This window comes from Schistocerca piceifrons, chromosome 4 (assembly GCF_021461385.2).
Source record: "Schistocerca piceifrons isolate TAMUIC-IGC-003096 chromosome 4, iqSchPice1.1, whole genome shotgun sequence".
NCBI lineage: Eukaryota > Metazoa > Arthropoda > Insecta > Orthoptera > Acrididae > Schistocerca > Schistocerca piceifrons.
The window spans coordinates 60,393,420-60,420,266 of record NC_060141.1 but is presented as its reverse complement, the minus strand read 5'-3'; the positions used below and the strand labels follow the sequence as shown (position 1 = coordinate 60,420,266).

The 26,847-nt window shown below is 40.0% G+C and overlaps 3 protein-coding genes across 3 annotated transcripts in view; 2 read left to right on the top strand and 1 right to left on the bottom strand.

The window, feature by feature from the left end:
- The window catches only part of LOC124795160 (cancer-related nucleoside-triphosphatase homolog), a 77,018-nt gene extending 53,896 nt beyond the window's left edge, over positions 1 to 23,122 (top strand). The window contains exons 4-5 of the mRNA XM_047259048.1: positions 18,999 to 19,193; positions 22,938 to 23,122. Of these exons, the coding sequence (XP_047115004.1) occupies positions 18,999 to 19,193; positions 22,938 to 23,015 (273 nt within the window). The 3' untranslated portion in view covers positions 23,016 to 23,122. The remainder of the gene's footprint in view (positions 1 to 18,998; positions 19,194 to 22,937) is intronic.
- LOC124795159 lies at positions 11,711 to 13,395 on the top strand. The gene is made up of 2 exons (XM_047259047.1): positions 11,711 to 12,022; positions 12,929 to 13,395. The coding sequence occupies exons 1-2, from the start codon at positions 11,720 to 11,722 to the stop codon at positions 13,382 to 13,384; spliced, it is 759 nt and encodes a 252-aa protein (XP_047115003.1). The 5' UTR covers positions 11,711 to 11,719; the 3' UTR covers positions 13,385 to 13,395.
- Positions 12,032 to 13,889, bottom strand: LOC124795158 (protein ALP1-like). Its single transcript, XM_047259046.1, has 2 exons — positions 13,432 to 13,889; positions 12,032 to 12,902 (listed from the first exon to the last, which is right to left on the bottom strand). The coding sequence occupies exons 1-2, from the start codon at positions 13,861 to 13,863 to the stop codon at positions 12,078 to 12,080; spliced, it is 1,257 nt and encodes a 418-aa protein (XP_047115002.1). The 5' UTR covers positions 13,864 to 13,889; the 3' UTR covers positions 12,032 to 12,077.
- Positions 23,123 to 26,847: the final 3,725 nt, after the last annotated feature.

The window sequence follows — 26,847 nt, the reverse complement described above, 5'->3', positions numbered from 1 at the left end:
ATGTTATTTCCCACCTCCAGCCGGAGAAGCAATGCCCTCGTCCAGCACCACTTACCAGAAAGGGTTCCCTCGAGATGCTCTCTTCCCAGGACCTTGCTGATCTGCAACTGGATACCAGATGGTGGTTGAAGCAGACACAGGTTGCAGGTCGTAAAGCTTTGAGTTCCTCTTCTGTCCCATAAATTGCAGAAATCTAAATCATCTGATTATAAGAAGAAGTCTTTAAATAGGGGAAAGATTCTGACCCCATGTTGACAGACACAATGTGTTCTGCCTCTGTATCTGAGGCAGTGTTCCTGGTTACTCTTATGGCTCCAGACCTCCCCACTTAGCTTCATTTGGAGCAAATGGGTACTGATAAAGTATCTTCACAACCAGTAGCAGCAGGTGTCACTGAGGCATTTGGTCCAATCATGCCCCCCACAGGATACTGATAGTGTGATCCTCCAGTGAAACTGTAGCAGTTTCATCTACCACCTGGATGAGCTATGACATCTTTTGTGCACTTCCCTTGTTTTCTGCATCACCAGGAAACTTGTCTCCTAGCAATGTGGACCCCTACCCTCCACAGCTGCCAGGGCCATTTTAACAACTACATGTACTATGAAAGGACATCGGCTGGTGTTTGCTTGTATGTTCTGGACTGTCTACAGCAAACACATGCCACTCAACACAACTTTCTAGGCTGTGGGTGTTCATGTGACGATATCTCTGGAATTAACCATCTGAAATGTGTATCTCCCTCCAAATGATGAAATGTCCCACAACATGTTGTATGCAGTGTTTTCTCAGCTCACTTAACCCTTTGTAATACTGGGTGATTTCAATGCCCGAAACACTTTGTGGGATGGAACTATGACCACTGGCTGTAGTAAAGCTTTTGAAAACTTCTTTGCAGAGATTGATCTTTTCCTTTTGAATGCTGGTGTTCCCACACTTTCAGTGAGGCATAATAATAATAATAATAATAATAATAATAATAACTGGACACAGATCACAAGTATATACAACATTTATTACCAGATACCCAGAATTAAAATTTTAACAGAACAACTAGCTGATCAGATCCATGTAATAATCAAAAATTACAGGATACCCCAATCAGAATTAGAAAACATCAAACAAGTACAACAAATACTGGAACAAAATGTGCAATCAGAAGAGGAAGAAATACAGTAATGGACTCAAACATCCCAGAGCAAACAAACAAAGAACAACACGCATCAGTTAAACAATCAAAGGAAAACGAAATCTTAAGACAGCCAGCAGAACAAGCACAAATAGAACACGAACTGACACACATGTTAGATATAGAAGAAAAATTTCAGCTGACATATATAGAATACAAAGACACAAATACAGACATTAGACCATTCTTGCATAGACCACCAAATAACGCACAAGTTGAAACAACAATAACAACTATCAACAAAATAAATGAAAATACAACTATGGAAGAGTTACAACTACTGGTTTATATAGGAGCACTCACTACACTAAATATACACACTAGGCAGAGATCAGAACCAACCAACACACAGAAGAAACCCACAAAACCAGCATGGCAACACAGGCTACAGGTCATAATAGAAAAACTGAGAAAAGACATCGGACAGCTAACACAATTTATAAGGAATGAAATATCAGACAAAAAACGAAAAAGGTTAGGTAAAATCTCACAACAAGAAGTGATAGAGCAATCAGATGAAAAGAAGCAGAGATTACCAACATTGGCCAAACGACTTAGATGATACCAAAAAAATGAAAATGAAAATAGAAGGAAACAAAACCAAACATTCAACACAAACCAAAAGAAATTTTACCAGACAGTAGATAACACACACATTAAAATAGACAATCCACCAAACATAACAGACATGGAACAGTTCTGGAGCAACATATGGTCAAACCCGGTACAACATAACAGGCATACTCGGTGGGTACAAGCAGAAACAGACACATACAAGATGAGACCACAAATGCCTGAAGTGATAATTTTGCAACATCAAGTCACCCGAGCAATTAATTCTACGCACAATTGGAAAGCCCCTGGAAAAGTTAAAATAGCAAATTTCTGGCTAAAGAAGTTCACCTCAACACATTCACGTCTAACTAAATTATTTAACATGAATATAATAGAGGGAAACATTCCACGTGGGAAAAATATATCTAAAAACAAAGATGATGTGACTTACCAAACGAAAGTGCTGGCAGGTCGATAGACACACAAACAAACACAAACATACACACAAAATTCAAGCTTTCGCAACAAACGGGTGCTTCATCAGGAAAGAGGGAAGGAGAGGGAAAGACGAAAGGATGTGGGTTTTAAGGGAGAGGGTAAGGAGTCATTCCAATCCCGGGAGCGGAAAGACTTACCTTAGGGGGAAAAAAGGACAGGTATACACTCGCGCGCGCACGCGCACACACCCACACACACACACACACACACATATATCCATCTGCACATACACAGACACAAGCAGACATGATGTCTTTCCCTCTCCTTCCCTCTTTGCTGATGAAGCAACCGTTTGTTGCGAAAGCTTGAATTTTGTGTGTATGTTTGTGTGTCTATCGACCTGCCAGCACTTTTGTTTGGTAAGTCACATCATCTTTGTTTTTAGATAAATTATTTAACAGTTACATTGTAGAGCCATACACATTCCCTGATACACTTACACATGGAATGACTTATCTGAAACCTAAAGATCAAGCAGACACAGCAAACCCACCAAAATATCGCCCCATAACATGCCTACCAACAATATACAAAATATTAACATCAGTCATTACACAGAAATTAATGACACATACAACACAGAACAAAATTATAAATGAAGAACAAAAAGGCTGTTGCAAAGGAGCACGAGGATGTAAAGAGCAACTGATAATAGATGCAGAGGTGACATATCAAGCTAAAACTAAACAAAGGTTGCTACACTACGCATACATTGATTACCAAAAAGCTTTTGATAGTGTACCCCACTCATGATTACTACAAATATTGGAAATATACAAAGTAGATCCTAAATTGATACAGTTCCTAAACACAGTAATGAAAAATTGGAAAACCACACTTAATATCCAAATAAATTCAAATAATATCACACCACAGCCAATACAGATTAAGTGTGGAATATACCAAGGAGACTCATTAAGTCCTTTCTGGTTCTGCCTTGCTCTGAAGCCACTATCTAACATGCTAAATAATACAAATTATCGATATATGGGGAGAGATGAAGGTGTGAAAAAAGTCGAAAAAGTGTTGGTTTGAGATGAGCTATGTTGATCCTGTGCTGAACTTAGGTTGGTGAACAATGATGTGTACAAAGGTTAGGTAGTTGTGTTGCCTCCAAAACACGTTAAAGGGTGGAGAAATTCAGGAAAATTTCGAAAGTATCTAGGCGATACTTCAGTGAAGGTTAGCGTGCTTGTGTTTAGCGACTGTCTACCCCAATTTTGAGAGAGTAACTCTGATGGATAATTGTATTTCCTATTTCTTTCACTGAATTAATAAAAAACTCATTGAGTGTTTGAGGTGGGATATTAATTTTGTCTCCTGTGGCAGCACTTTTAGTTGTTTTCCAAGCTGTTTTGCATTTATTGGTGGAATTATGTATGCTGTTGGCATTGTAGGTTTCTTTAACTTGCAGGGTGGCTTTTTTTGTATTCATTCCTGCATTCCACATAGGCTGATTTGGCATAGTCAGACTTCATACAATTGTATATGTTGTACAGTAACAAAAGTTGTTTTTTTAGATCTGTCAGCTGTTTAGTGTACCACATATTTTGTATGTTTTGAGAGCTGAATTTATGGCTGCTGTCCATTATTTTTATTTTCTTTATGGGAATACTATGGTTAAATAGGGTCAAGAATGCATTAAAAAATCTATAAATACTATTTTGGCTGTCAGGTCATTGCCTGATGTGTAATGTCCATCAACACTACAATGGCTAAACCAGTCTCTGTCAGCAAGGGAATTACGAAATGTGTTAATTTTATCCTGTTACAGGTCTGGTAATCACAACTGTTGGGACAGGTCTGTTTGTATTGCTCCTATTGAGGGGAATTTTACTTGCATAATTTAGAGATACAGAGTCATGGTCTGAGAATGGGAACACTTCAGCTTCACATGTGTTTTCAGTGGTCTTGAAGTTTACACAGATGTTATCTAAATATGCTTTGTTTCTTGTGGGCCTCTTATTGACATGATGTATATTGTATTGTCTTAGTAAGTTTTCCAGTTCTGCAACACTACTCTTACATTTAGTAACATCAAAATCAGCATTCAGATCACCTCCTATTGCAATATCATAGTGTAGCCATTTAATATTACTTAATTCACTCAGTAGCATGTCCATTTTTTCTAAAAATATGTTAATGCTTCCCTTTGGTGATCTATACAATGTATAGTATACATGGATACTACTATTAGCGTATGACTATTAATGATTATACCTGTAACTTCAATGTGCTGTTCATCACTCAAGGAATTAGGGCAAGTTTGGTTATTGTGCAATTGAGTGACTGGTTGGTATAAATTGCCACACCACCTCTAATGTGCTCTTTCCTGCAGAAGCTATTTACTACACTTAAGTTGTTAAATGTGGTAACTGCAAGTTCATTCTCATTAGCCCAGTGTTCACTCAGACAAAAAATATCATACTTGTTATCAATACCAAACTCATTTATGATAAGTTCTTTATCTTTCAGTCCTTGAATCTTAAGGTAACATATTTTAAAATCTACACTCTCATTGCTTACACATTTAACATTATAGTGATTGGTTTTCATCCTTTTACAAGGCTTATCTTTTGGATTTCTGCCTCTTGTTGCATTTTACTATAAAATTGTTCACTTGGAGTGGTAGCACATCTACTGATGTATGCTTACTCTTCCCTCCTTGTGATGATATTGTAGGTGAGGCTCCTATTACAGGAATTGATGGAATTGCTGTTATGGTGTGTGGAGGCACTGTTGTGGCATCTGGTGATTGTGGAGATGTGGTTGTTGCTTCTTCTTATGCTGCTGTTGAGTCTTGCTGATGCAGTGTGGTAGGTACTGATGCTGCTGCTGCTGCTGTAGGCACTGTAATGCAACTGGTGACTGTGGAGATGTGGATGTTGCTTCATCTTCTGCTGCTGTTGAATCCTGTAGATGAAGTGTGGTAGGTGCTGCTGCTCCAGCATTTGTTATGTGTGTAGGTACAGTTGCTGCAGTTGCTGCTTCCACCTCTACTGCTGCTTTAGAAATAACCTTTTCTTCAGACTCTGGTCCTATTCAGCCACTGACCTTTCTGTTTGCAGCCCAGGTCTTTTTCCGTCCATCCATTGGTGAGTTATGACGATGTGTGTAACAGTTATCACTTACCAATTCTTTTTACTCTCCCTTGGTGTCACTCGCCTGTGTTTCCACCCAGATGGACTCTCTCCAAAGCTCATTGGGATGCTTTCACCACTGCTGTCGCCCTAGGCACCCCACCAAATGGAGGTATTGATGCAGTTGTCCAGAGCACATTGCAGCCATTCTGTCAGCATGTGGCACAGTGATCCCCTCTTTCTTCGGATCCGTCCATTGGAAGACATATCTTGGTGGACCCCTCAAATCGTCATGACTATTAAAGATCACAGGTGGGCTCTCCAACACCATAAGCGACATCCATCAATGAAGCACCTCATTGCCCTTAAACAGCCCCTTGCCCACGTCCACCATCTCATAAAAGACAGAAACGAGAATGCTGGGAGCAGTGTGTTACTGCCATTGAACCATGTATTCCTCTTTCACAGGTTTCTATGGACACTAGTACTCCACTGGTGTACCTGGTATCACTGTGACTGGTGATGTCTACCCTGAGGCAGACACTGTTGAACATTTTCATTACATTATGGTCAAGCCTCTGGACCCGAGGATTATCAGCCTGCATTTCCTCAAACACTGCTGTTTTGACTTGCTTTAACATTTACTACACATCACCTGGAACATTATAATGTTCCTTTCAGTAAGTGGGAATTCCTCGGTGCCCTAGCCATTTGTGCTAATATAGCTCCAGGGCCACAACACATCCACAGCCAACTACTCAAACACTTATGAGTGAATTACCAACATCACACCCTTGCCATTTTCAATAGTATCTGGAATGAGAATAAGTTCCTGTCTCAGCGGCGAGAAAGCACAATTGTCCAAGTTCTGAAACCGGGTAAATTCTCCCTTGAGATGGACAGCTATTGTCCACTTAATCTCACTTATGTTCTCTGTAAGTTGCTTGAATGTATGATGAGCAACAGCTGTATGGTACCTTGAGACTTGGAATCTTTTGGCTCCATCCCAGCACAGTTTCCACTAAGGCCATTCTCTTGCTGAAAATTTGGTCTGCCTGGAGTCTGCTATTTAGTCAGCTTTTGCCTAGCTTCAACATCTTATTGCTGTCATCTTTGACTTGCATAGAGCTTACAACACTGCATGGAATCACCATATTTTTGCTCACTATTCTTTCCAGGTTCAAGTTGGTGCTTTTCACAGTACTCATATACAAGAGAATGGTGCCCCAAGGGTTCTGTATTGAGTGTGTCCCTGTTTCTAGTGGCTATTTATGGTCTAGCTGCAGCTGTGGGCTCTACAGTGTCACCCTCCCTGCATGCTAATGACATTTTTATCTGCTATTGCTCCTCAAGTGTGGGTATTGCTGAACACTTTGCATCACAAAAGCTGCACTTCTGGGCTCTCACTTGTGGCTTCCAAGACATGTGTCACACACTTATTTCACCAGGGTAGTGTCCCTCCCCAACCAGAAGTCTAACACAAGGACCAAATGCTCATTGTGGTGAAGACTTATCATTTTTTGGGATTGGTCTTCAATACTCAGTTGACAAGGCTTTTCCATCTTTGCCAACTTAAGCAAACATGCTGGTCACACCTTAATACTCTTGACTGTCTCACTAACACCGGCTCGGGTGCAGACCACTCTACACTTTTGTGGCTCTACAAAGCTATGATCCTGTCATGTCTTGATTACTGAAGCCTGACATATGGCTCAGCATCACCTTCCGCATTGCAGATGCTGGACTCAGTATACCATTGTAGTGTCTGACTTGCAAGCAGCTCTAAGAACAGTCTACTCACAGAGGATGTCATCCCTCCCATACAAATCAGGCACCAACAGCTACTACTCATCTAAGCAATACACATTTGTTGTACCCCTGAATGTTTAAACTACTGTGTCCTTCTTCCTGGTAGAGATATATACCTCCCACAACTTAGGCTGAGGCCTGAAGTCATGATCACAGTTCACATACAGAGTCTGTGCTCTGAACTCTGTCTTTCTCCCTGTTGGCCCTTGTCAGAGAGAAATTTTGTGTGCCCCCATGGTGTGTACTCCACCCTCAGATCTGCCTCTACCTCTCCTTTGGACTGAAAGACTTAATAGCCCCTATGGCTTCTTTGCCACTTGTTCCTGGACATCCTTCACATATTTTCAGGCTCAGACGTAGTATACACCGATGGCTCTATGGTTGACAGATGAACTGGTTTTTGCCTACACACCTGCAAGAAGCAGTAAACTACTCTCCATGCCAAACAGATGCAGTGTATTCACAGCAGAATTGGTGGTCATTGCTCGAGCCTTCAGCCATCTTCATTCTTGCACTGTTGAATCATTCTTAATTGAGAGTGGGTCCTTGAGTAGTCTTCAGGCTGTCGACGAGTGCTACCCTCAGCACTCATTGGTTGTGACCACCCATGATCTCATAATGACCTTCATGGCCCTGGATGGTGAGTCATCTTTGTATGGACCCCTGGTCACGTTGGGATCCCAGGGAATGAACATGTTGACTGGTTGGCCAAACTGGCTACCAGGATGCTGACTTTGGAGAGAGGGGTATCGGAACCAGATCTTCAGTCAACTCTATTCCTACTTTCGTTGGAGGCTTGGACTGCAAATTGTTGTGCACTGTTTCCTCCAAATAAACTGTAAACCATAAAACAGAGTATGACTATGTGGCAGTCTTTCCTTCATGCTCCTCACAGGAAATCTACTGTCCTCCGTCGGCTTCCCAGAGGCCACACTTGGCTGGCCCACAGTCACATCCTCCAATGTGAGGATCCACTCTACTGTCAGTGTGATGCCCATCTTATGGTGACCCACATTCTACTGGACTACCCTGATTTGGCTACCTTACAGTGAAGCCTCAAACTTGCTAACATGCTACCTTTGGTGCCAGTGGATGATGCCAAAGTAGCTGATTTAGTTTTATGTTTTGCCCATGAAACTGGTTTTTACTCCTCTCTTTTACTTAGGAAACATTAACATCATGAGCCAATTGAGGGATTGGAGGGATGCCATGTCATTGGCTGCTCTGCCTCGAGGGGCCCATGGCTGCCCCTTCTCAGTGATCCAGCCTGGTTCCTGCCCTTCCCACCTTTTAAGTTCTTCTTAGTCTTTCACATCTATCATTGGTTGACAGACTTGTGATCATTGTTATCTTTCCTGAGATTTTATCTTGTCCATGTAGCTATTTTTCATGTGGTAATGGAGGGTGTGGAAACACCAGTCAAATGCAAAGGCCCTGTCTCTGGTCACATAACATGCTCTGGGACCTCCAGCTGCTCTGTGGGTGGGGCAACTCTCCCTCCTTCACCCTTTTACCCCTTTCTCATTTCTACTTGCTTCTTTCTCTTTGTTTTCTTGATTCTTGGATACATTTGAATCCAACAGGATTTGTCTTTCCTCTCTGGGGACTATTCCTGGCTTGGCACACAAAGGGTTAAGGGTCCAATGAGCTCACAGTTTGGTCCCTTTAACCCCATCACTCCATCCACCCATCATCAGTGCACCTGATGATGGCAAGTTGGTTGCTTGCCAAAATATTGTGCACATTCGACACTGGCATTGGCCTGTTCATCTGTAAACTATTTCATTATGAATTGTGCCAGGAGCAGTCAAAGAATGACATTTAACCAGTCAGTCTCACACATCAAAAATAACATTGATCATTACTGCACAAACAGGTCTGTTCATGACCATGAAACAAGATATAGACTGAACTCATTTGCTGAGAAAGAATAGACATAAAACTCAAAACAGCATTTTGTATCAAGAAATAAAACTGTACAAAAATTTCCAAGGATGTTAAAGTTTACTAAAACAAATTTATTTAAAAGGCAGCTAAAAAGTTTCTGTTATGCAATATATTCTATACAGTGATAACAAAGAGTAGGAGTTTGGTAAAAAAAATTAAAATAATGATGATAATAATAACAATAATAATAATAATATAATGAAACATCTATCATTTCACATAACAGTTTCACACTATGTCCCCCCTCTTTTTTCCCCTAAAAACCTTATGCCCTAAGCTATGCAATGTATATTACTACTCGTAACACCTTAGCCTCTTTCTGATCCCAACGTCTTACTCATTACAGAGGGATGATGACTCAGTTTTTCAGGCTAGCAAATGGGAAGTTGCAGCACACAAAATGGAAACCAAACATTGTCACTATGGTCCTGAAGTCAGCTGATAGTATGTAGTGACCGAGAGTGAGAAATGGATGAACAGCGGAGCACTGCCATTTTATGTTATTAAATAAATTCTTTGCTAAACAGTACTGCACAGTAGGGATAAATCAAATGAGGTAGCACTGTTTTAAACAGACTGTCTTTGTATTAAGGATGGTGGAGGCTCCGGTCTTCATCAGCCATCTTGATTTAGGTTTTCTGTGGTTTCCCTAAATTACTTCAGGCAGGTGCCAAGATGGTTCCTACTTTAAACTCACAGATGATCACCTGTCTCATCCTTGTCAAACAAGATCTGTAATTACTACCACCACCGCCACTTGTAACATCTTCCCCCTCACCTTCTCATAAATATGCCGTATCTACTGTGGAGTTTATCAGGTATGCTGTAATGCCTATCCCTAATAATGATTCTGTTGACCATCAAGATGATAAAATAAAATATAATTCCATACTGATTACTGTCTTTGTATTCCTTACTTGCAATTTCTGCTCTCAGGCTTCAGTTATGATACTGATCTTGCTATAACATACCTGACACAATGTACCATGTTATGCTATTAATTCAGATACCGTAAAGCTTTGTCACTCTCACATTTAATCTGAAGCTTCCTAGAGCATCTGTAGTTAGATTTGCAATTAATTTCTAAAAATTGTTACTCTTTGTTTCAGCAGCACACTGTCTTACTGCTTCTGCCTTCCACACTGCAGATATAACCATGTAATAAATGTTTACAATTTGTCCTGATCACAAACTCCATGAAATTCAGTATAGAAATAACATTCCAAGGTGGTTCTTATAAGGTCACAGTCTTTTTATATATTACTGGTGTTCCATGACAAGGCCCCTCATATAATGGAAATAATTTACCCGTATTTACTCGAATCTAAGCCGCACCTAAAAAATGAGACTCGAAATAAAGGAAAAAAAAAAAAAAATTCACGAATCTAAGCCGCACCTGAAATTTGAGACTCGAAATTCAAGGAGATAGAAAAGTTTTAGGCCGCACCTCCAAATCGAAACAAAGTTGGTCCATTGTAATATGAGACACAATTTAGGTCGAATGAATGACGATACACCTACAGTAGTTTGGTTCGTCGTAAGCTTAGCAGTTAAGCTTTACCAGGTAATCCTTGCTATGCGTCAGGTGCTCCGTCCGTATTTATACGGGTACCCTTCCTTTTTCACGTGCTTCGTCTGGTTTGAATCGATTGCTTATTTTGCTTTGATCTGATACGTGCCGTTTTCTTTGTTATAGGAGTTTACGTCACTCTAAGCTGAAAATGCATTACTGTACTGTGTCATGCATTGTTTGTCGCATTCTTATAGTGTGTGTTTACGGCCTGTCGCCGCTTGCGGCATGGCTTGCTTTTCTGCGCGCTACTGCCGCTTACAATTAAAAACAAACGAGAGAGGAATCATCTCATTAGCGAAACAATGGCAAGAGACTGGTATTTGTTGTTACTTACACTGCTGCTTTCTTTGATAATGATCAACAAGAACCAAATAATAGACTGCGCATGATAGAACATGTTCTGAACGAGAGTTAGGCGAAAATTTTTCTCCGTTTGAAAATCTTTGCGGCCGCTTCTTTAGTACATCAAATTCTGCACAGAAATTAGAGTCATCTTAGATTTAAAAATCTTGTCAGTTGCCGTGCTTCATTTCTGACCGTATCACTAAATATTTCGAATTTAAACATGACACGATACGTATTATATTCTTCCGCGTTTGCTGTTGTCTCACTCTAGTTTCGTAGTTTATTAGGCAGACAGGATTTAAATGAGATAGCAGCAAACACGAAAGAATACATGGCAAAATGTTTATGTTCGTATTATTCTTATGGCAAAGAGAATACTGTATGTGATTCACATTTCATAGGGTTACTATTAAGCCGCGTACACACTGAGACTGAAACATGTTTTCAAAACATGTTTCCGGTAGCTTGATGTGGACACCATTTGGAAACATGTTTCGAAACATGTTTGGAAACACAGAAACATCTATCCGTAGCAGTGTCGGTACAGATCAAAGGAAACAATGTTTCCGGCTAGCTACCACTTGTCACCGCTGCACGGCGCTAGCGTATGTGTGTGTGTGTCGTCAACTTTTTAGCGGTGTTCTGTTTACTGTCGTTTTCATTTTCGCTTTGTTTTGTAGAATAATGGAGTGGTCAGGGCAACAAATTGTCGATTTAATTGCAATGTACCAGGAGGAGGATTGTTTATGGAACGTCCGGAGCAAGGATTACAAAAATACCCTTAAAAAACACGATGCTCTTGCAAAAATTGCAACAGCCTTTAGCACGGACAAGGGAAGTGTTGAGAAGAAAATACGATCGCTAGTGGTTGCGTACAGGCGCGAGAAAAGAAAAATTATTGCCAGCAGACCATCTGGTAGTGGTGCAGACACTGCATATGACTCGAACTGGTTCGGCTATCGGCTGCTGCAGTTCTTGGACGATGTACATGAGCCAAAGGAGACAACAGATACTGTGGAAAATGAGGTACGAAAATTATGCTTGTTTGTCTTTATTTGTATTTTATAGTACACAGTCACATTCACCCATAGTTATTTTGCCACGGTACACTTCCGTGTGGGCTTAAAAAATAATTAGCAAATTCGTCTCGAATTTGTTTATTCGTGGAAGCAGCTTTCCTTGGTATATTCTGTGCTGAAATGAAAACTGATGCAGTGTCATCTCGTCTCCATGTGCCTGGAATCATTTCACCTGTTTGTAAATCGTAGGAATCGAAGCTTCCATGTGGGGAGTACTGGTTCCTTGCCGCAGCATTTCGCCTTAAAAAATTGTGGAGACATACAGCTGTAAGTGTGACAGTTTTTGCCTTTTCCGGTTGTAGCAACATAGGTTTTTTAAACACACGAAAAACTGAAGCCATAATGCCGAAAGTGTTCTCAACAACCATTCTGGCCCTTGAAAGCCTGTAATTAAAAACTCTCTCTTTTGAACCTTTAACATGTTTTCCCGGGTAGGGTTTCATAATGTTTTCCTGTAAGGGAAATGCATCATCTGCTACAAAAACATATGGTAGGGCCTTGGTGCCACCTGGTAAGCATTCGGCATGTGGCAAGTTAAGTTTCTTTTTGTTAATCAACTCATTTATGCTCGCGTTTTTGAACACACCACCATCTGATATTCTGCCTTGGCAGCCGATGTCTGCGTACAAAAAGTTGTAGCTGGCATCGACGACAGCAAGCAGCACAATGCTGAATGAACCTTTATAATTGTAATATTCACTTCCACTACCAACAGGGCACTGTAGCACGATATGTTTCCCGTCAATTGCTCCGACACAATGGGGGAACTGAAGAATCTGTGAGAATAAACATGCTGTTTCACTCCAGTCGTTTTCAGTCGCAGGTATCTGAAAGAAAGAAATTTGATTTTCAGGTTTTCGTACATTCGCCAGAGGGCACAATTGAGGACGAAGAGGTTGCAGCTGGACCTTCCAGTCCTCCACCACCAAAAATCAGAAGGATGATGGGCGAGAAAAAAGACATGCAGCAACCCTTCAAGATTGCTACTCAATTGCTAACTAAAGTGCTGCAAAAACAAGAAGACAAGGACGATGAATGCAGTGCGTATGGGCAGTATGTGGCCTCAGTTTTAAGGAAATTGCCCGAGTTACAACGAGCAAAAACAATGGCTATTCTTAATAATGTACTAATGAAACAACATGTAGCGTATTTAGAAAGTGAGCAGTCGAAAAGGGGTATGAATGTAGCAGGGCCATCATCATCAAGTAACAATTCCCCTGTTACATTTACAAGCTATGTAGACAGTGACAGTGACAACGCAGTTGAAGAAGTTGTGTTTGACGAATTATGTAACGTAATTGAGAAATAATAACCTTCGTAAATGTGCTTATTTAACGATGTTTTTCATTTACTTACCTTTACATAATCCTTCAGTACTTCCACCAGAGCTTCACATACTTCGGGTACTACTTTAGATATTGCTTGTTTCGAAATGCGAAATAAATACGCAAGGCTCTGAAATGAATCTCCTGTTGCCAGGAAACGAAGAGTAACTGCAAGCCTTTGGTTGACTGAAATAGCTTTCCTGAAATTCGTGTCTTTTTTTGAAACAAATGGTGATATCATATTTGCCAGATATTCAAAATCGGTAGGTGAGATCCGAGTGAAGTTGCGGAAGCCAGAGCCGTCTTCCATACTCAGCTCACGTAGCAGATTATTTCCGCTAGTTCTTCTATAGAATGTTTTTCTCCACCAACGACGAGGACGCCTTTCATTTTGTTTGTGTAAACCTTCTAGCATTAATAATGCAGCTCCACATATCATTATTGTTTCTTCGACACCAGACATAACGCAGCAGCAGACGATACGAACACAATAACACAAGGGGCACTGCAGACGGCGTGAACACACGAGAAATGTTTGCCGCCAGTGTGGACGGAAACAGAGACCAGAAACAAAGTCGGAAACATTTGCGAAACATCGCAGAAAACAATGTTTCCGGCAGAAACATGTTTCCAGTGGCAGTGTGTACGCGGCTTTAGCAACCGTCTCTTCTCACAGGTAGGAAAAAATTCAGAACGTAGAGTTGGCCATATTGATAAGCATCCCAAACAGTCTTGCCAGTCGGATTTTCATAGTACATTGAAATTCTGCTACTTTCGAAGATGAACAATACGGAATTTGTATTTACGTCGTTGTATAATCTATGAAAATGTAGTGGTTGAAACTCGGGGCGGAGAAAAAAAAGCTCGTCTTCCACCTTTTTTTAAATTTATTTACTGACCCAGAGGTTTTGGCCCCAGTAGTTATCTTAGTTCCTACAAAGCATGCCTGTGTATAATAGCCCTACATAATACATATATTCGACGGCAGAAGTTAGTTGTGGCGGCACCTACCAACATTTTGCAGAACTTCCGCTTGCTTTGCACTCGATTCTAAGCCGCAGGTGGTTTTTTGGATTACAAAAACCGGAAAAAAGTGCGGCTTAGATTCGAGTAAATACGGTAACTTCTTTTCTTACAGGTTCTAACTAAAATCAAATTATCACTTCAAAATTAGATTCTGGTACCTGCTCTCATCTGATTTCTGTTCTCTGCTTCAGGGTTTTTTTTTTTTTTTAACTATTGGTCCAAAACTCTCTCATCATTTAATTCTTCCCCAGTGACCTATAAAAACCATATTAGTCTCCATACAACCAAAAAGAATTATGGAAATCACTTCATATTCTCTAACAAAAATATTTATGTTGCAGTTAGCACAGATGTAATATTTTAAAGTAGTATTATCTTTACTCATATCCACTGACCATAAAAAGTTACATTACACACCAGTGAACACCTATGCTTTTAGCATTTCTCATTGCTGTCTGATACACATTTATCTCATGATATTAGTTCCATGCCCTTTCAAAATTCATCATTTCTAAACCACATACAAAGGACGTGGGTTTTAAGGGAGAGGGTAAGGAGCGGAAAGACTTACCTTAAGGGGAAAAAAGGACAGGTACACACACACACACACACACACACACACACACACACACACACACACACTCGTACCTCACCTGTCATTCAACAACATCTTTGACTCTGTACTTCTGCCTCGACTGACATCTCTGCCCAACCTCTTTGCATTTACATATATCTGCCTGTGTGTATATACAGCGTGTTTCAAAAATGACCAGTATATTTGAAACGGCAATAAAAACTAAACGAGCAGCGATAGAAATACACCGTTTGTTGCAATATGCTTGGGACAACAGTACATTTTCAGGCGGACAAACTTTCGAAATTACAGTAGTTACAATTTTCAACAACAGATGGCGCTGCAAGTGATGTGAAAGATATAGAAGACAACGCAGTCTGTGGGTGCGCCATTCTGTACGTCGTCTTTCTGCTGTAAGCGTGTGCTGTTCACAACGTGCAAGTGTGCTGTAGACAACATGGTTTATTCCTTAGAACAGAGGATTTTTCTGGTGTTGGAATTCCACCGCCTAGAACACAGTGTTGTTGCAACAAGACGAAGTTTTCAACGGAGGTTTAATGTAACCAAAGGACCGAAAAGCGATACAATAAAGGATCTGTTTGAAAAATTTCAACGGACTGGGAATGTGACGGATGAACGTGCTGGAAAGGTAGGGTGACCGCGTACGGCAACCACAGAGGGCAACGCGCAGCTAGTGCAGCAGGTGATCCAACAGCGGCCTCGGGTTTCCGTTCGCCGTGTTGCAGCTGCGGTCCAAATGATGCCAACGTCCACGTATCGTCTCATGCGCCAGAGTTTACACCTCTATCCATACAAAATTCAAACGCGGCAACCCCTCAGTGCCGCTACCATTGCTGCATGAGAGACATTCGCTAACGATATAGTGCACAGGATTGATGACGGCGATATGCATGTGGGCAGCATTTGGTTTACTGACGAAGCTTATTTTTACCTGGACGGCTTCGTCAATAAACAGAACTGGCGCATATGGGGAACCGAAAAGCCCCATGTTGCAGTCCCATCGTCCCTGCATCCTCAAAAAATACTGGTCTGGGCCGCCATTTCTTCCAAAGGAATCATTGGCCCATTTTTCAGATCCGAAACGATTACTGCATCACGCTATCTGGACATTCTTCGTGAATTTGTGGCGGTACAAACTGCCTTAGACGACACTGCGAACACCTCGTGGTTTATGCAAGATGGTGCCCGGCCACATCGCACGGCCGACGTCGTTAATTTCCTGAATGAAATTTCGATATCCGAAACATACAGGAGGCGACATGGATTGGCCTCCCTATTCGCCAGACATGAACCCCTGTGACTTCTTTCTGTGGGGACACTTGAAAGACCAGGTGTACCGCCAGAATCCAGAAACAATTGAACAGCTGAAGCAGTACATCTCATCTGCATGTGAAGCCATTCTGCCAGACACGTTGTCAAAGGTTTCGGGTAATTTCATTCAGAGACTACGCCATATTATTGCTACGCATGGTGGTTATGTGGAAAATATCGTACTATAGTGTTTCCCAGACCGCAGCGCCATCTGTTGTTGAAAATTGTAACTACTGTAATTTCGAAAGTTTGTCTGCCTGAAAATGTACTGTTGTCCCAAGCATATTGCAACAAACGGTGTATTTCCATCACTGCTCGTTTAGTTTTTATTGCCGTTTCAAATATACCGGTCATTTTTGAAACACCTTGTATATATATAAAAACAAAGATGATGTGACTTACCAAATGAAAGTGCTGGCAGGTCGACAGACACACAAACAAACACAAACATACACACAAAATTCAAGCTTTCGCAACAAACTGTTGCCTCATCAGGAAAGAGGGAAGGAGAGGGAAAGACGAAAGCATGTGGGTTTTAAGGGAGAGGGTAAGGAGTCATTCTAATCCCGGGAGCGGAAAGACTTACCTTAGGGGGAAAAAAGGACGGGTATACACTCGCACACACACACATATACAGACACAAGCAGACATATTTAAAGACAAAGAGTTTGGGCAGAGATGTCAGTTGAGGCAGAAGTACAGAGGCAAAGATGTTGTTGAATGACAAGTGAGGTATAAGTGGCGGCAACTTGAAATTAGCGGAGATTGAGGCTTGGTGGATAAAGGGAAGAGAGGATGTATTGAAGAGCAAGTTCCCATCTCCGGAGTTCGGATAGGTTGGTGTTAGTGGGAAGTATCCAGATAAACCGGATGGTGTAACACTGCGCCAAGATGTGCTGGCCGTGCACCAAGGCATATTTAGCCACAGGGTGATCCTCATTACCAACAAACACTGTCTGCCTGTGTCCATTCATGCGAATGGACAGTTTGTTGCTGGTCATTCCCACATAGAATGCATCACAGTGTAGGCGGGTCAGTTGGTAGATCACGTGGGTGCTTTCACACGTGGCTCTGCCTTTGATCGTGTACACCTTCCGGGTTACAGGACTGGAGTAGGTGGTGGTGGGAGGGTGCATGGGACAGGTTTTACACCGGGGGCGGTTACAAGGGTAGGAACCAGAGGGTAGGGACGGTGGTTTGGGGATTTCATAGGGATGAACCAAGAGGTTACGAAGGTTAGGTGGATGGCGGAAAGACACTCTTGGTGGAGTGGGGAGGATTTCATGAAGGATGGATCTCATTTCAGGGCAGGATTTGAGGAAGTCGTATCCCTGCTGGAGACCCACATTCAGAATCTGATCCAGTCCCGGAAAGTATCCTGTCACAAGTGGGGCACTTTTGTGGTTCTTCTGTGGGAGGTTATGGGTTTGAGAGGATGAGGAAGTGGCTCTGGTTATTTGCTTCTGTACCAGGTCGGGAGGGTAGTTGCGGGATGTGAAAGCTGTTGTCAGGTTGTTGGTGTAATGCTTCAGGGATTCCGGACTGGAGCAGATTCTTTTGCCACGAAGACCTAGGCTGTAGGGAAGGGACCGTTTGATGTGGAATGGGTGGCAGCTGTCGTAATGGAGGTACTGTTGCTTGTTGGTGGGTTTGATGTGGACGGACGTGTGAAGCTGGCCATTGGACAGATGGAGGTCAACATCAAGGAAAGTGGCATGGGATTTGGAGTAGGACCAGGTGAATCTGATGGAACACAAAGGAGTTGAGGTTGGAGAGGAAATTCTGGAGTTCTTCTTCACTGTGAGTCCAGATCATGAAGATGTCATCAACAAATCTGTACCAAACTTTGGGTTGGCAGGCCTGGGTAACCAAGAAGGCTTCCTCTAAGCGACCCATGAATAGGTTGGCGTTCCACTCCCGGGATTGGAATGACTCCTTACCCTCTCCCTTAAAACCCAAATCCTTTCGTCTTTCCCTCTCCTTCCCTCTTTCCTGACGAGGCAACTGTTGATATTCATATCGTGTGTGTGTGTGTGTGTGTGTGTGTGTGTGTGTGTGTGTGTGCTTTCGAATTTCCCTCTCCTTCCCTCTTTCCTGATGAAGCAACCTTGGGTTGTGAAAGCTTGAAATTTGTGTGTGTGTGTTTTTTATTGTCTCTATCAACACAACGCTTTCGTTTGGTAAGTTACAGCATCTTTGTTTTTATATATAATTGTTGTTATTATTATTATTATTATTATTATTATTATTATTAAGCAGATGGTCATAATGTTTAGGATGTATACTACCTGATGTTTTCTGCATGGTGATAACTGCACCACTAAGTGGACGACAGCTGTCAGTATAGACGAACTGTTTTGTATCCATACATCCACACTTAACAACTGACCTGCTGCCCAAGGGAAAATAAGCATTAAGGTCTTCTCTGTGTACTTGGATGTACTAACAAGCTTAGAAACATATGACTCATAATAGCTATGATTATTAGTCAGCAAAAGATGTAAATACTGATGTAATGTTGTTCAATACACCATCCTCACTTGCCATTAGAAATATCTGTGTTTATCCCCATCACACCATGTATACAGAAGTAATACAAGATTTTTAACGTGAACTTTTGCCTGTTTTAGTGAGTGTCATGTATGGATTTTTATGATTGATTCTAGGGACGGCCTGGTCATGTTTTGGTAGTTGATGAAATTGGGAAAATGGAGCTATTTTCAAAAAAGTTTAAAGACTGTGTTTCTGCTGCATTTAGTTCACCAAAAGCCACAATTTTGGGAACAATTCCAATTGCTAAACAGCGGCCTATTCAGTTTGTTGAAGAGTTGCGCACACGTCCAGATGTTAAAGTAATAGCAGTAAGTAAGGTGACAGCACTGTTGTTTTGTGTAGGATAATGATACCTGGAACAAAAGAGAAATACTTCTTTGATGTTCTGAAACACATGTTTATTTGCTACCAAGAACTGACAGAATTCATTTCTTGTTTCTATGACATTAATGTTTTTCCTAGGATTTAACATTAATTTCGTCTCCCAGTTACCCTTAAGCATTCTTTTAGTTTCATTTCGGCTGTCTAATTTTTCATTATAATATAAGTTTATCTCCTCAAGTTTAGATGTACTGATGAAGTTATTAACAGCAAGAATATATCTCTGTGAAGTTGCCCCAGTTGTTAAAATTTTTGATATTTTCATTATAAGGGATCATAGTAGATTTTCTTTCCATAAATGGATTATGATGATAAATGATCAAGTGCTTGGAAACATTGTGTCTTTTTTAAGTTATATTCGATTATGAGATGTTGGAAGCATTTACTATCATTACATATACATTTAAAGGACACATCAAACAATGGAAATCCAGGATGGAATGTAACAATATTATGAGAAGGAAAGTTTCTACTAACCATATAACGGAGCTGCTGAGTCGCATATAGGCTCAACAAAAAAAAAGACTGCAGTCTCAGTGTAGTTTCAATTGTGTGAGACTGCAGTCGTGTGGGTGAGTTGCGTTTTGTGTGTGTCCGCGCGCGCGTGTGCGTGCGTGCATGCACTTATGCATGTGTTTGTGTGCGTGTGTGTGTATCTGTTGTTGACAAAGGCCATTGACCGAAAGCTTAAAGTGTGAAACTCTTTTTGTGCGTGCGTGCGTGCGTGCGTGCGTGCATGCGCTTATGCATGTGTTTGTGTGCGTGTGTGTGTATCTGTTGTTGACAAAGGCCATTGACCGAAAGCTTTAAGTGTGAAACTCTTTTTGTTGTACCTATCTGCAACTTAGCATCTCCACTATATGGTGAGTAGCAACTTTCCGTCTCATAATTTAGAGGAAACATATTACTCAAAAATGTACACGAATCTGGAATTTTAACACTGTGGCACTGCTAGTGAATTAATTCTGTACTAAGTAAAATACTGACTAAAGCCTATAAAGCATTTTATGTAGCAAGGCCAATTCGACAAGATCTGGTTAAAACTGCTACTATAAAATTTCATCTTAATATGACATTCCCTGCTAAGTGATAGTCGTGGATATTACTATAAAATTAAAAAGACATGGGTGAATCCTTAATGTAACACAGTGAAAATGATTCAGAGGACGCATCTGTAAGCAACATGGTACACAGCCTCATCTGCTGTGATAAAACAGTTGCATTGCTGTAGACATTCTACATCCTAAAAGCCCTCCTTCAGAATGGGATTTATGAAACATGATGTGTCAATGACTGAATGAGTACATGAATGCAAGACAGTGAAATAATTGAAGATCGCATCTTAGATTATTGACAGATGATATCACAGTCAAGAAAGTCTAGGTATACCAGGCAGGTTTTCACACTTTTTGCCAGTTTTTATTTTCGTCTAGAGTACAAAGATGGCAAAAAGTTTAACATGAAACGCAGCACATTATGTTTGTGTTCTTAGGCATGACCATGGAAATAGGTTCTGCCGGAACCTATGCAGTATGTTCAAGCTTCTTTTTGCTGTCTTCTGTAACAGGTCTAATTTAGTTTCAGGAAGTAGGTCCCCTAAGTGGAACGTCTGTGTCAGAAACATTCTGTAGAAGTTCAATATTTTAAAGTGCAGTGGTAACAAGAGTTAAATGAAAGGTGCAGTAAACATACACAAAGAGGGAGAATTTTTTTTGTATATTCAGCATGAAAAAATGAATTGATCATATGGTATCATTGACCAGGATGTATCATGCAGGTTCGGCTGCCAAATGCAAGTCTTATTTCAGTCAGTGCCACATTGGATGACTTGCAGTAGATGATGAGGATGAAATTATGCAATCATGATGACAATCCAACACCCAGTCCACGAGTGGAGAAAATATCCGATCCGGCCAGTAATCGAACCCCGGCCCAGTATATGGGAGGCAAGCATTTTACCACCCAGCTAAGCAGGCAGACATATTCAAAATAAATAACACATGCAACACCAGTGTGTTTACTTAACAGGTTATTATCACCATCATGTTTCCCAAAAAAATTTTGTCTTTTATGAATGTTTGAGTCAGGTCTGGAGACGATACACCCAGATAACCTAATGATTGTGGTGGTTGCTTGTGATAAGCAAGAAATAAGGTTTCAAGTCCCAGTCACTATACATTCTTTTCTCATTTTATTTGCTGTAGTCTCTTATTTTATATTAAATGTTCATTTAATCAACATTGTGAGCTGTCTGTAAAACAACTAATTCTTGGTGAATAAAAAACATAACTATACGGAAGAAATCTGCATAGATTCAACAGTTATTGAGGCTGCAGGCACTGAACAGTGACAAAATCACATTGTATATTACTGGAGGAAAGTTTTAAATAGTTAATATAAGGTGAAAGCAAATGTTCAGCAAAACTTTTGATTGCAACACACTATTCGATATTTCTAGAAAGATGATGTCCGTGTTCATCTATTAAAGATAATCACCCTTTAATGCTTTAGTGGAATCTATCAGTTTGGTAAGAAATTAAAACACTAATTTGGGATTAAACATGTTTTATAAAGAGTGTGTGTGTGTGTGTGTGTGTGTGTGTGTGTGTGTGTGTAAACTTGTACTTTGTTCCAGATTTTGTTTTTGTTTACTATCCATCACTCAATATTGCCACTATACAGTAAGTGAATATCTTTTCTGATTCTGTAGTAAATATTGCACTCAAGATTTTCCAGTACTGTATGTTTTTAACATTTCATAGTCTTGTACTTATGAGATGTAATAGTAGAGATGTGTAATCCCAAGTCACTATCCAGTATGTATAAACAGTGTATTTTTGTTAAAAACAAAATTCAATGCCTTTACAGTCTGCTTTTGGTTTTCTCTTTCATTTGTCTGTTTTATGAAATTCACTATATTAATTTAAGAATATCTTCCATGATATGTAATCAGTTTCTCAAATGTGAAGCTTCATAAGTATCTCCTTTTACTTTTTATCCATGAATTAAATACTGTACCCAACATTCTCTACGTCCCGTTTTAATGCTGTTTTCCATTTCTTTTATGTTCAGCCTAAAGGTTATATGAAATCATTGAACTTTAAGATTGTTGTTGCTTTCCCTTTCACTTTTACTTTTACTGCAAATTCCATTGATGTTAAAAATTACCTGTTAAACTTGCAGGGTAGAGAGTGACATTTACTTGTTTTTAAGTAATTATTTTTCTAGATTTCTCATTTTTCTGTTTTCATTTCTGTTTCTTGATTTTAATAAATACTGTGCATTGCTTCCATATATCAACTGAATGAAAGTGAATGGAATGAAATTAATGGAGTCAACACATAAAATAAGATCAGTGAATATGGAATGTTATGAAGTGATATCAGCGAATACCAGTCAGGAATGCTGAGCTTTCGACATAGTGAATTCTTCATTACAAATGAAAATGGATTCCACCCTGGGATTTGAACCAATATATCCTGCGTTTCACAAGTTGTTGTTTTAACCATTAAGCTATCTGAGTCTGTGTCCTAAGCAGTCAGAACTAATTTCTATGTCCCTAATTGCCACTTAGCACTTTGTTAAGATATGTGGTGAACTGTTTTCTTAGTATTCTTAATAGTTGAATAGTGGTGCATAAATATTACATTTTGCATATATTTATGTTTCAGGTTGATTACAACAATAGAAATGGTCTTGAAAATGAAATATCTGAGATGCTGATATCTGCATTGAAAACAGTACACTGAAATATAAATGTGTTTGTAATAAATAATTTACAATATACAAAAATTTGTGTCTCTTATTTCAGGATTAAAATTTTCAGTGTCTGTACAATAAAGAAGTTCTTGTACAATTAACCTCTTTAATTTCATTGTTTTAGTTGTTATCTTTTGTTGGCAACAGTATTCTAAATAATAGCTAATATAATTCAACACCTAGAACTACAGATAATGCTGAACCACGGACATTATCTGCAGAACACTTAGAGGGGCTACCATCATTATTCAAATGCTAGAAAGCAGTGAAACACCAACTTCGTAATCAGAAGTGAATGTTTCCATGGAATTGCAGGTAAATGAACACTAAATGAATTGTCACAATAAATAAAATGTTGGTGCACTTTTTTTCTTATTTTTTAATAGCAAAGCTTTCTATTTCAAGGCTTAAAGAGAAAAGTGAAGATATCGGAACAGCTTCCTTTGAAATTTTTGACACTCTGATGGTTATTTGTACAGTAAATTGTCAATTATATTTTATGTGAAATAAATGTTAGTTGCAGTTTATTTTAATGTAGTGTAATTTCGCTGTGCACATTGTGTTAAGAAAATAATATTTTCACTTTACATTTAGCAATCCTGAATTCTCAAGTCAACTGCCATAACAACTGCATTGCACATCCGAACATTAGAACTGTGTGCTGCAATGTTAAAACACACTTTGTGTACTGCAATGGTAAAACACATTTTATGTAAGTTTTTGTGTCAACCACAAACTGCTTACGATGATCTCATCTTGTAATCAATGCCTACCACAACACGTACAGAATCCTGCAGAGACTAACCTACCAGTATCATATGTGATCCCTAGTCCAGTTACAGTAAAATGTCCACATTTCTGGTTGGACCATCCAGTTCTACAGTTCACCCAACCTGAGACCAAATTTATCTTGACCTACATAATCTCGGTCAAGATGGAATATAGGGTGTCCTAGGAGGAATGTTCAATATTTAGGGATATGACAGGAATGCTCATTTGAAACAAAAAGCTTCATATGGACATTTTCCCTATTCCAAATTTTTTCCAATATAGAAGACACTTAATGTACATTAGTTTTCGGGCTAGTGGCAAGCACATATGTGCCTTACTCTTTGACATTTAATTCTAGCCCAACTTATCTCATTGCTATCAATGTCTTTCTTCAGGATGTCTTTCTGCTATTAAACTAGCATGTTGAGCATGCTGTTATCCATGATGAGTTGTGAGTAAAGTACTGAGGGGGACTGAGAATGTATCAGAGAGAAGCATCAGTTAACTGAGTTTGTACACACACTGGCTAAAATGCCACCCATCTACGCTAATGAGGAATATACAGATATGACACACATGTACAGCTTCTGCAGTGGTAGTTCTCCTACTGCTTTCAAAGACTACCATCAGCACTTTCTTACACATTGAATTCCTGATCAAAGAGTGTTTACCAAAGTTTCCAGTACATTCCATGAATCAGGTATTCTTCCCAAGTTTCTATTTTTCTTCAGAATGCGTCATTCTAGAACCTGTGCAGGAATAACAACACATTGTTGAAATAGTGCAGCATAGTCTAGCACACAGCAACTATCTGCACATATCAATGTCCCACAAATATGTGTATGGCAAACATTACACGTGGAAAACTTGTACCCATTTCACATACAGTATCTATATAATCTTCACATTGGTGACAGTGCCACACACCTTGAATTTTGTTGCTTGTTGTATGACAATTGTTAATTGCTTCCATTAATACTATTTACTGATGAAGCCACAGTTACAAGGAATGAAATCAATAACACACACAATAATCACCAGTGGTCACAGGAAGACCAACACGCTACAGTGGAAACCTGTTTCCAAGTTCGTTTTTCGACCAGTGTGTGGTGTCATATGGTAGGTAATATGTTGATAGGTCCAGTCATTTTAGAATAGAGAAATAGGGAAATATCCACATGGACTGCAATGTGCTTCAAGCAAGACGCAGTCCTTCCACATTTTACCAGAAACATGAGGGGATATCTCAGCTGCACTTACCCTAGTCACTGGATTGTTCATAGTAGTACAATCAACTGCCCACAAAGATAGCCAGACCTTAAGCCATTAAATTTTTGTTTATGAAGTTGGATGAAGTCTGAGGTTTAAAAAATAAAAGGTGAATACTTGAGACGAACTAGTTGCATCATAGACACTGCTGCGTAGTAACTGTTGTAAGTTTGTAAACCTAGCAATGTATCAAATAATACAGACAATGAACAATAATTTACAAAAAAGGTGTTCTGCCTCAGAAATCATTTGGAATGGATCTTATGTGCATGTGAATATTTTTGTTTCAGATGATTGTTCGTGTCATATCCCTGAATATTGACCATTCCTCTTGTGACCCACTGTATAGGTATTTCATGCCTCCACGTAATATACTAATGACTATGGAGGAGCATGGCATCTTAGCTTTGAAACAGAAGCTGAGAAATGTACCCCCGTCAAACACACGCTTATAACTTTCTTGTAGCAATCAGAAGCCAAGTGAATTGAAAAACTGGCTAACGCCTAAGATCTCATAAACTGCACTCCATCCCATCAACTTTTCCAATTTTGTGTGGTCCCATGCAATCTAGTGAATGATTGTAGAATAGAACATCCATGGTTGCCTGTGAATGTGCTGACAATACAATAATCTCTAAAAACGGTAAATGCCAAATCCAAATTTATTGTTTTTATAAAACCATAATACAATCATGTTCATTTACTCCCCTTTATAGAACAAACCATAATCGTGGATCCACTGGACTTTTGATCCACATTAGAACCAAGTAGATGAACACCCTACTACAGCTTCATTTACAGAAGTTTGCAGCACACCTCAACCATTGCCACGTCCAGTAATTCAGCAGTCCAGAATGTGTATATGGTGTGTTTCCCTTTTACATAAGTAACATTACATGGAATTCATTGGCACAGACTGTGCCCTCATGTACTCTTAGACGTTGGTTTGATTAACCTGAAACAGGCATAAGTTATGCACTGGAAACAACAACAAATCATCAGCTTAATAAATAATACACAAGCACCCATAATGAGGTCAGCAGTGTCAGACTGCTACAAAAACTAGCAGTTTATTATTCCGGTGCCTTATAAGTACAGCTTTTAGTGTTCCTTTTTAAAGTACCACTGTCTTGTCTCTGAACCACAAATAGTACTTGTTATTTTACAAGAGATAGAACATGACAAACAGTGGTGAACACTTCCAAGAAGCTTATTCAATAAACTCTCAGACGTGCAGTACAATGATACCTTAACACAAATGTTGACTTTGTACATTTGCTTACATCTCCACAAAATACATTTATCACATTTTCTGATCAAGACGTGATACTAACACAGTAACACTGCTTGAGCAGGGCACCGACCACACCACTTCTTCCTGGCCCTCTCGGTCCTCCAGCCATGTGTCACCTGCCGCCATTCCAGCTAGCTCCACTGCCAGTCAACAACCTGGTTATTCCCAGGCCAGTCACCACATCAGAGAACCTCTGGAACTTTGCACACTGAAGAGAGGTGATTACCCCTCCATGCGATTACGGATAAGTGCCGATATGGCACGTTGTGTACCATTGTGAGTGCTTGGGGCAATTCAGTCTGTTGAGTTCATGCTGAGCTGTTGTGGCTCTTCCATGTCCCTGGCTAGCGAGCACTGAGTGTTGTGGGAGGCAACTGCAGTTCCCTAGAGTTGCTGCAGGATTCTATGTAACCTGTCAGCCAAACATAACCTGTTCTCAGTAGTATCAAGTTATCTCATGATTAACGGAAACTGAATGAGCGATGGAA

Excerpts from the sequence above, each read along its gene's own strand:
- LOC124795159 (XM_047259047.1), top strand. The coding sequence starts at position 11,720 with ATGTACCAGGAGGAGGATTGTTTATGGAACGTCCGGAGCAAGGATTAC. Across the intron at positions 12,023-12,928 it reads CAGATACTGTGGAAAATGAG|GTTTTCGTACATTCGCCAGA; the intron begins GTACGAAAATTA and ends TTTGATTTTCAG.
- LOC124795158 (XM_047259046.1), bottom strand. The coding sequence starts at position 13,863 with ATGTCTGGTGTCGAAGAAACAATAATGATATGTGGAGCTGCATTATTA. Across the intron at positions 12,903-13,431 it reads TACTGAAGGATTATGTAAAG|ATACCTGCGACTGAAAACGA; the intron begins GTAAGTAAATGA and ends TCTTTCTTTCAG.